Raw genomic sequence first — 10677 nt, 5'->3', positions numbered from 1 at the left:
TAATCGTTCTCTTCCTTGGCTATCAATCGCAACATCAGCTTCAACTTTCGCCATGGATTTGGGACGTACTAGGGCTTAAGAAAGTGACAACGGCTAGAGTTTTAGGGACAATGATGGAAGGAGGGGTTGGGGACGATGACGATGACGGAAGGAGGGGTTGGGGAGGACGATGACGGAAGGAGGAGTTGGGGACGACGATGATGACGGAATGAGGGGTTGGGGACGATGACGATGACGGAAGGAGGGGTGAGAAGTTTAATTTGTTTTTCCTTTTTTTATCTTTATTATTTAATTAGTTTTCTAAAGCAAATTTTTGCTTCACTCTCCTTTTAGAGTGTAGATACCACGCTCTATACTGAGTCAGCAAAAAAAAAGGCCACATGAGGGTTTTAAAATTTTCATTTTAAAGTGTTTAAGGGTTCAGTTGACCAAAGATTAAGTATAAGGGTTTAGAATACAAACGCATACAAGTATAAGGGTTCATCAGACAATTTCGCCATTAGTATATAAGAGTTTTGACTTTACGGTTCACAATTTTATATATATCATTAGATTAAATTGACAACAGAGAAAGTGATCAAAATGTATTTAAAAATGTGATCAGTTTGGTCCTGAGTCATATAATTATAGATATAACTATTTTTGTTGTCAAAATAAACGGAGATCCTTGACGTAGACGGTGCATACAAGTAAGCTAGGAGTGGCAGCACACGGACGGATTGAATTGGATATAAGTTGGTCGAAAATGAATTAGATGAAAATAGATACTAAAATATTTGACTTGACTCATATTTAATATGAATAAAAATGAATAATATGGATATCCATATTATTCATTATTTTTTATTATGTAGAGAAATATTTCCATTATAAGAGTTTTTTTCTTATTCTTTTTATCCTCTTATAGGGTGTGTTTGGTACAAAGGAAAGTAGTAAAAAAAATTTTGGAAAATGAGTTGTATTGGTCATATTTTGCAATACAGTATGAACATATACAAGAAATATTCAAAGAAGCATGCAACATATTATCATAATATGATTTTAGTGACCTAAAATTCCTCATCTATTAAGATCACAATTGACAATAAAATCATTAATATTGTCTTGCATATCCAGGAAGAAGGGGTATGCATTAAGCTGCTGAGAAATGGTATTCAAAAGCCGTACAATACTACTAAAACACAACACACCTACGATAGCAAAATTTTAGCCAAATTGGCAGAAATATACAAATATTGTAGAACTAACAATCCCAAATGAAAAAACGATAAACAGCACAGCACAGCACAGCACAGTGAACGATTTCAGATCACGGGCACTTGTTGCTTTTTGCTTATTTCCCCGACTTCTTTCCTTCTTCAATCTTTCTCTTCCTCTCTTTCAAACGATCAACACTAGCTTGTTTACGCTCTTTGCCAATCTGCAAGACAGTTAGTTGTATACATGAATCATCAGTCAAGACAAAGAAAACTTCATAATGTACAAAGTGAAAACATGCGTGGGCAGTAAGATATGTTGCCCTTCAGCCTCGTGAGAAACAAAGATGACGAATAAAAATGCTGCAAGTTATAAGGGGAGTTAGCAAGGGTGTCTGCTTCTATAACAAGTGATTCTGAAATAAGTAGTTGGGAACACACTGAAGTACACTGCAGTAAGTTCCTATATGTGGCGAGATAACAAGTTCCATGATGACGCAAGGTAACATTGCGTAGTTTTAGTACCTGCTAGAATACAGAAAAATATCATTGTGTGGAACTATGAGAGCATCAAAAACATTACCTCCATAGCTTTTAGTAGCTTCTGCTTTTTACGTGGCATGACAATCTTGGACATGCTGTCAGCATCCTTGGAAATTTGACTTAAATCTGGAAGAGAATCTTCTCCAGCATCAATGTGCTCAGAAACACTCTCCTTATTCCCATCTGAAGCAGTAGAAATTTGGGTACTTCGAAGTTCTTTTTTCAATTCATCATGATACTGCTTCTGAAGAACAGACATCTGCACCATCCAAATTATGTTAGGCTGGAATAAATGTGTAGCATTAAAGTACAAATGAAGAATCAGCTGAAAAGCTATTAGATATTGGTATCTAGTATTAAAACATTGCAAGTCAAAAATGCCACTGCTCTTCTAGGAGAGACATCATAAATATTAGCCAGGATTTCAAGCAAATGCTTCCTTTTAAGGTTAAATCAAACCATGTATCTTCTTCTCGAATCTCTCATCTAAACCGTACCTTCCGCTTTTTCGTGGCAGCTTCAATAGCTTCAGCACGGTCGATGACGCCTTCCACAAGTAAATTTTGAGGGTCGTCCAAATCCTCTTTGCCCACCCCTGGCATTGGAAGCACTTCATTTCTTGCGGCTGCCTGTAGACGCTTGATGGTCTCTGCATATTCAGGAACATAGCCTTCGGCCTCATTATCAACAAAAGGTGATAAGTGTGGCGGAGGAATCCTGAAGACAATATTAAGCATTCATTACTGTTTAGTTGACTTTTATTGTTAGCAAGCAAATAATAGAAAACTAAGACACATTATCTTATTTGGAGCATACCTTCCCACGATATATTCCTCAACTGGTAAAAGGATTCGTGCATTAACACAATCATAAATCCACTGTGGCTGGACATATTCTCGGGAAAGGAATTTGTGTCCCTGTGTTGGCCGGTCAACAATCTGCACAAGCATATGATGATATGAACCCAATGTCAGAACCAAATATTTTACAAGGAATGTAAAACTAAAAGAATGTTTGCAGAAAGTTAAAGAAAACTGCATTAATACTCTATATTTTTGGTGTAAAGAAGAGGGTATAGATGAAGTAGATCAGTTAGTAGATTTCATAGGCTCTTTGTAATCATGACTATTTGGCCTTTGAATGTTTTTTTGTTTGGTTGCCAGCATACCCTCATTGCTGATGAATACAACTTTACCATTCTCAAAAAAAAAATATATGTGTAAGAACACTTGCCCTAAGCACAAGACTTCCATTATTAACGCTAGACATTACGCAATTGGATGCCTTCCCCTGACATTAAGATTGTGGATCCTAACCACACCTTTGATCAGGACATCCTAAAACACTAACCTCTTTTCATTTTATTCAAGCTGTGATCAATAATAAAATGCTTTATAACCAGCTTTTTCTACCTAATATGGTTAATAATACCTATCGCTTTTGTTTTAATAAACACTGCAGAATATATAAGAGAAGCAGCACAATTAAGCTTGACACGTGCTAGGATAAATTTTTATCACAAACCAAAAGACAGCAAGAAGGTGAAATAGAAATTCCATTTGCAATTACGATCTCATAATCATAAATGACCACAAATGTTTATCACTTAAGTCAATGAATCAATCAACTACATCTCGAACAAACAACTATTTCTTACAAACTGCATATAGACTCCCAGATAAACCGGCACATGGTTAAATGAGTATACACTAGGTATATTAGGCTTAATCCTAAGCCGAGGAGGTTAAAATATAATTGTACACTTCTTCAATGTCAAATCAAATGGCACACACTCCATTTTAGCACTGCTAAATTAAATGTCAGCTATACATACATAATGTATGCTGACAACTATTTTCCACTTAATAAGTGAAGGGGAGAGGGAAGTGACACCAGGCAAGCTTACAAGGCCAACCACTACATAAGCTGCAGCAGATTGTGGTCCTATTCCTAATGAGTCAAATGCTTCCATAGATTATGCTAACAACTATTTTCCACTTAATAAGTGAAGGGGAGAGGGAAGTGACACCAGGCAAGCTTACAAGGCCAACCACTACATAAGCTGCAGCAGATTGTGGTCCTATTCCTAATGAGTCAAATGCTTCCATAGATTATGCTAACAACTATTTTCCACTTACTTAGTGAAGGGGAGAGGGAAGCGCAGCTTAGTGAGCTTATAAGGCCAACCACTACATAAGCTGCAGCAGGTCGTGATCCTAACGAGTCGACTGATTCCTCTACCTCATTGCTTCCCCTTCTCTTTCTTTCACCGTTCTCACCTAGGCACTGGAGGCATATTCACTCTCCAAGAGGATAGAAGCACCTCATACAGATACAATACACACACACAACATCATCATCTCAGTTTCAGACCTATTGACATGATGATCATAAAATGCAACATCCAAATTTTTAAGTCAATGCTTTCCTCTTACAAAGTGTGTTCAAGTCAAAGCCACAACACCCACGCTAGAGGTGCAACACCAAATCATTGTTACTATCAAATGGTAACAACTCTTTTTACAAGTAAATTCTACAATGTGAGGAAGAGAAGGCAGAAACCAGAAAGACGTGAAGTTATTTTTCTACATGTGAAAACATTAAAGGAGGATTTAGAGAAGTAGCAACAAGATGTATCACATATACAGTTTCACAAGAAACATGCTAAATCCAGATTTCAAGAACTGTTTTCAGGCTTGGTTTAATTTTACAAAATTTCAATTTCGCAAAACCTTATCTGATGAATGTTACCTTCACAAAAATAAAAAAAATAAAAAATTACCTGATGAGTGATATTTTGGTCAGTCTCTTTAAATGGTGCCCCTTCACCATCCCAAGAAACGCTACCACCAAAAGCAGGGATAACAAACAACAGTGACTCCCTGGGAACCTGAGCATGAGAGACAAAAGCAACATGATAAATCAGAAAAGGAACAAAAAATGAAAAGGATGCACGGCGGCACCACGGTCACAACAATATTAGTTTAGTAGGCAAAAAGGGGATGCGAGCTACAAATTCAGAAGGTCATTCTTCCACAAAGTGAAATGTCAAAACTTCAAATAATAAACTAAATGAATATGAATGAGATAAATATGCTTAACAAGGAATTCAATCCAAAACAAGAAATGAAAAAAATCAACAATAATTGGCATAGCAACCAGATTAATTTGTCAAAACGACTACTACACAGTTCCCTCATGTTCTACTTCCGGCACAGCCAAGCACCTCCTCCATATCAACAATCGTAGGGCTACATTAGAAATGAAAATGCCATAGCCAATCCGAAGAGGATTCACAAACAAACTAAGCATTTTGAATTTCCATGTTGATGCAATTAAATGATCATCTTTTGGGAGTAAATGCAATTTTCTACTATGAATCTCATCCAGATAACATTTCTATTTTGAACTTCCCTTACTAAAGTGCTCCCATGCTATCACAGAATGACAAACCACCACATTCCCTTTTTCCAGCTACAATTTGAAATGAACGAAGAAAGCAGAAAAAGATGGACACAGAGAAAAAAAAAAAAATCTTATCAATAAAAACTTCTTTATATATATTTTATCAAAATGAAAATATAAGTTTCTTCATATTACAAAAACCACCATTTTAATTATATTGTTTTCACTTTAAAAGAAACATCGCCCACCTCACGACTCAAGAAGAACTTGACATCCTTGAAAAGTGTTTTGCATTCCCTGGTTTCGGAATCATCTTCATCAGTTTCCGCAGCATTTTGAACAAGGTGCATTAATGCACCTGGCTCATTGGAAGGAAGCTGTTGTTGCAGTTGAGCAAGTCTAAGTTCAGATTCGTCATAGTTTGGCCCCTTTCCTTGGTCCTTACTCACATCAGATTCAGAGAAGCTAGTAGTTGCTGACTCTGTCATGGAGGCTCTGTTATCGAAGTACCTAGATAATGCATAAAGATCTGTAGAAAATGTGAGAATTTTGTCAACAGCTGATAAAAAATGAAGTAAAAAGGAAAAGATGAAATCTTACCGGCAGCTAAAGCTTCAAGCCGAGGATCAAGAATGGGAGGATACTTCACATTAATTGAATGGTAAAGCTTGAAATTAACAAAAGCTTGGAGTGTCTGCATTCGAAAAATTTAACATGTTAAACTCAACAATTATAAGATAATAACATATTGGAGAAATCAACTCATAGAAGCAAGAAAATACTCTCCCTCTCTCTCTCTCTCTCTTTTAAATTCAATGAGTAGCATACAACTCCTTTCTTGAAAAGGTAAATACACAGATGCATCTAACTCCACCAATGTAAATCTATGAAAGACTGAGATAGAAGCAAGCAAAATGCTCTCCCTAATCAAATTCAAGGGAGAGGCATACAACTTTGCCAAATACTAGTTCACTTCCAACTAACTAGTATTTGCACACAATTGCAAGAGAATGAGCACGAGAGCATATTTTTTCTATTGCACTCTCAATATACTGGCCAAGTTTGCATTTGTACAGGTATGCAGTTAAAAAGATGGCTCACCAATACGAATTATATTCTGCTCAACTCTCCAGCAAAAATTGCAGACTCAAGGAAATGATCAAGACTTCTACTATAGAGGGTCTTAAGCAGAATTACTCTTACAAGCAACAAATACCACAAATACAAATTCAAAATAATGATATATACAAATGTTACTGGCCTCATAAAATTCCAAGAAAGTCAGCATGATGTTGTAGTCAACGTCATCAGGAAGTACTTGTTGCAATGCATGTGGAGTCAACCAAGTGATTTTCTGCCCATCTAGTTCTGCCTGCAGAGAGCAACTAGTAAATCAAGCTAAGAAAAAAATATCACCATGTTCGTGGGAACTAAACAAATTACGAAGTCATAATACCTGGTAATATATTCCTTTCACTGATATAAATGTTTTCCTTAGTTTATGAGTGCGAGCAATGTAGGCTTGCCATTCATGACCCAACCTAATCCATCATAAGAGTACGGTTGATAAGTATGTATATTGGTAAAAGAAAATAACACTACCAACTAGACCTGAAAAAAAATGCTTCACCTTCGGCAGTTATGGACACGGTTTACCGGTATCTTTTCTCTCTCTACAGCAGGTAATGCAGCAAACAAGTGTACCATACTAAGGCAGTCATCCAAATCTCTAACTGCATCAATGAATTTAGGGTACCTAGAACAATCATGATAAACAATAGTAGTTAAGTACCGGGCATGCTTCTGGCTCACTTGTAAAACAATGATGTCTACGATCGAATAAACTAACCTCTCTCGAATAAGCATGTCAAGGGTATAACTGGGCTTGCGAGTTAGCAGGCGTTCAGCAAGATCCCGGTTCTTCTTTGAGACTGCTTTCTTAATCTTCTTCTCATATGCTCGCATTTCTCTGAACTTCTCAAGTAAGGGCTCATGTTTAAGGAACAAAATATCTTTGGTGTGATAGTAGGTATGGTGGTTTCCCTTAACCTTCTTCTTTGGTTCACGGGGGAAAATACCTTTCAAGATGCATAGCTTCCTGTATCCACATAGAACAATAAAAGGTCGTAAATAATCTTTCCCTAAAGAAAGCCATAGTAGAGCCAACTGCTTAAAACAGACACATATAAACCGACTCCAACTAGTTCAGAATTGAGTCATCCCTAAATCCCTTCCATGCAAATTAAAGTCTGAAACTTTTTGACATTAACTGCATACTAATAAAGACACCAACAAAGCTTATACCTCAATAATAAAAACACAAGAAGTGCCAAAGCCAGATATTCATACAACTAATTCAAAGTAGCAATTTTTGAACCCCTTTGCCACTTCACTATATTTTTTTCTTATGTCAAGGCGATTCAACAGCTTATATATAAGCAAACCAAAAAATTCCCTTTTCCCTATTTGAACAGTACAATCTGAATCCCCTTTCTTCAACCTAGCTCCACCACTGAATTTATACAACCAATAGCTCAAAATCAGCAGATACACCATAAAATCTAAGACCTAACCACAAGAACTTACTCTTCTCAACAAAAAGGATAAATAGAGAGAAAAGGGGAGAGACCAAAAAACAGCTTATATGTAAACAAACCAAAAAAATCCTTTTTTTCCTATTTGAACAGTATAATATGAATCCCCCTTTCATCAACCTAGCTCCACCACAGAATTTATACAACCAATAGCTCAAAATCAGCAGATACGCCATAAAATCTAAGACCTAACCACAAGAACTTGTTCTTCTCAACAAAAAGGATAAATATAGAGAAAAGGGGCGAGACCAAAAAACAGTTTACACATAAACAAACCAAAAGCAATCCTTTTTTTTCCTATTTGAACAGTATAATTTTAACCCCCTTTCTTCAACCTAGCTCCGCCACTGAATTTATACAACCAATAGCTCAAACTCAGCAGATACACTATAAAAATCATATATTTCAAATACAAGAACATTCCAAGACCAAATCACAAGAACTTATTCAATAAACAGAGAGAAAAAGGGAATACCTGAACAGTGATAAACTGACTTGAAGATATTTCACAGCTTGTGACCTTGTAATATATCTTGCAGCATTTCCTTCTTTTTTCTTCCCCTGTAAAACAACATACAAAAATTATATCCAAATTGAAAGAAAAAAAAAAGGCGAAACTTAACTAATTAAGCAAAAGGTAGAAACTCACAGCAGGCCGATAATGCTTCGGCATGGCTGCTGACTATGGAGTCGAACAGGCTGGGGAGTGTGGCGGCAAAGGGATTTTTTAGGGCTGCTGAAGAATTGGGGTTTTAATAGGAGTTTGGAGATTTTTTACCCAATATGTCCCTTTTTTTAAGAGATATTAACATTAATAACTTAACTTTTCATTTATTTCAAAAAAAAAAGGGACAAACGACAAATATATACAAGTTCTTAATGTCTCAACATCTTACACTTGTACTTTCCATCTTAAAACTCTAATTTATGCTACTATTTGTCTAATATTTTCTCTAATTTTTTGATATGTTATTTGACTTGACATAGTTTGAAAAAAAAAAAGAGTAGATTTCTTTAAAAGTTGTGATCCAAATTTGATATTAATTTTTAAATATCAATTTTATTTTTATTACTTCTTAAAAATCATGAAATTAAATAATTATAAAATTCATTTGAAATTTACTGTCTCGTTGGTTTTTAAAAGTACACAATTATAAAATATATACGCAGATCAAATTCCTTTTTTTTTTTTTTATTTATCATGGTAGGATATAGCTTTACCAGGCCGGCCACTAGACCATTGATGCTAATTGGTTACTTATTATTTTTAGGGAAAAATGAGAAATATATTTCTGAACTATCGTAAATGGTATGCAGATACCCTCCGTCATATTTTTGGGACATTGATGCCCATGCCATAAAAAAACTAGAGCATATATACCCTCCACTCTAAAGGAAGACTAAATAGGGATACATAGTGCAATCTAATCCATTGGATCGGCGGATAAGATTATGACACGTGTGTGTATGTTAGTATAAAGGGTATATATGCTCTAGTTTTTGGACGGCAGGGGCACCAATGTCCCAAAAATATGACGGAGGGTATCTGCATACCATTTACAATAGTTTGAGAATATATTTATCCTTTTTCCTATAAAAAAAATGACAGGTTACGATTGAATTAGTTATTTTAGTACTACTATTTCTTAGTGAATATTTAATTCATTGTATAAAATAAAATATCTTGCATAATTTCTAAGAATAAGTTATTTGTTTACGATAAAATATTCTCTATAGATGTAAAATATGTGAAAGTGACTATAAAAAGGATTTGAGGGATATTTTTGTTATTTTAACTATTTCATCTCGGAATAAGTTATCTCATAATTGTTGTTCCACCTAGAGGAAAGGATAACTTATCAAGTACTCCCTCTGTCCCTAATTACTTGTCCACTTTTGAATTGACACACTTATTAAGAAAACAATAATTGACATAATGAGTTTACCATTTTGCCCCTAATAATTATGAAGTGGGTGAATTATAAATTTAAGATTTTCAAGAAGTTCTACCTTTTTCAAAATAATTAATTAAGGGTATAATAGGTAAAAAGAATTATCCTTTCTTGATTTGTCACAATTGATAAGTAATTAAGGACAACTAAAAAAGAAAAAACGGACAAGTAATTAGGGATAGAGGGAGTACAAATCTTGGGTTAAGCAGTCTCAAACAATCAAACAAGAAATTAAGAGATATCAAAAATTTATCTTTCTACTTCCTCAAAAGGTGATTAAACTGATTGAGGCAGCTTGCAGACCCTATTTATGGACAGGTGAAGCTAGAAGGGCTATGGTAACTTGGGAGAAGATTTGTTTACCAAAAGGAGTTGGAGGTCTGAACTTCATCAACTTAAAAGTATGGAATCACGCCGTTGTATGTACGTTAATGTGGGCTCAGAGTAAGAGCAAGGAGAAAATGTGGATTACCTAGATTCATGCTTACTACATAAAACATCAAAATTATCTCACAATGGAGGTTCCCAAACAGGCTTAGATCTTCAATATGAGAAAATACTAGACCCTGCTTACAAATCATAATCAATTGATTAGAAGTGATAAGTTTATGATAACAACAACAAAATCAGCTCAGCACATAAGGTTCTTCTAAAAGCTTGCTTTGCAGTAGTGGTTTATGAGATTTGGTGTGAGAGAAATGACAGGATATTCCAGCAAGTTACCACAACAAAAGAGGCATTGCTTTATACTATAAAGATAAACATGTGTATGAGTGAGGGGCAATATGAGTCTTTATGAAACTATATGTTCGTTATAGGATTTATGTGTTTAAAGTTTCTTAGGTTACTATAAGGATATTATGAGGAGCAACCAGGGTAATGGTTAGCTCGGTTTTGAATATATTACTTGGTAATTAATAAAATAATCTGTTAATTGCCATTTTTTTTATCTCAGATATCTTTCTTTATCCATCATACCAAATGGGT

The 10677-nt window shown here is 35.2% G+C and overlaps 1 protein-coding gene across 1 annotated transcript; it reads right to left on the bottom strand.

The window, feature by feature from the left end:
- Nucleotides 1-1065: 1065 nt before the first annotated feature.
- Nucleotides 1066-8513, bottom strand: LOC102588856 (pescadillo homolog). The gene is made up of 13 exons (XM_006362936.2): nt 8388-8513; nt 8214-8299; nt 6994-7242; nt 6775-6900; nt 6601-6685; nt 6406-6516; nt 5745-5838; nt 5393-5673; nt 4522-4629; nt 2556-2677; nt 2237-2456; nt 1780-1998; nt 1066-1420 (listed from the first exon to the last, which is right to left on the bottom strand). Exons 1-13 carry the CDS (start codon nt 8409-8411, stop codon nt 1334-1336), a joined length of 1812 nt encoding a protein of 603 aa, XP_006362998.1. The 5' UTR covers nt 8412-8513; the 3' UTR covers nt 1066-1333.
- Nucleotides 8514-10677: the final 2164 nt, after the last annotated feature.

The sequence above is a fragment of the Solanum tuberosum genome, unplaced genomic scaffold (assembly GCF_000226075.1).
Source record: "Solanum tuberosum cultivar DM 1-3 516 R44 unplaced genomic scaffold, SolTub_3.0 scf00413, whole genome shotgun sequence".
Taxonomy (NCBI): domain Eukaryota; kingdom Viridiplantae; phylum Streptophyta; class Magnoliopsida; order Solanales; family Solanaceae; genus Solanum; species Solanum tuberosum.
Note: the sequence above shows the minus strand (reverse complement) of the source record. Positions and strands in the feature narration are given on the sequence as shown.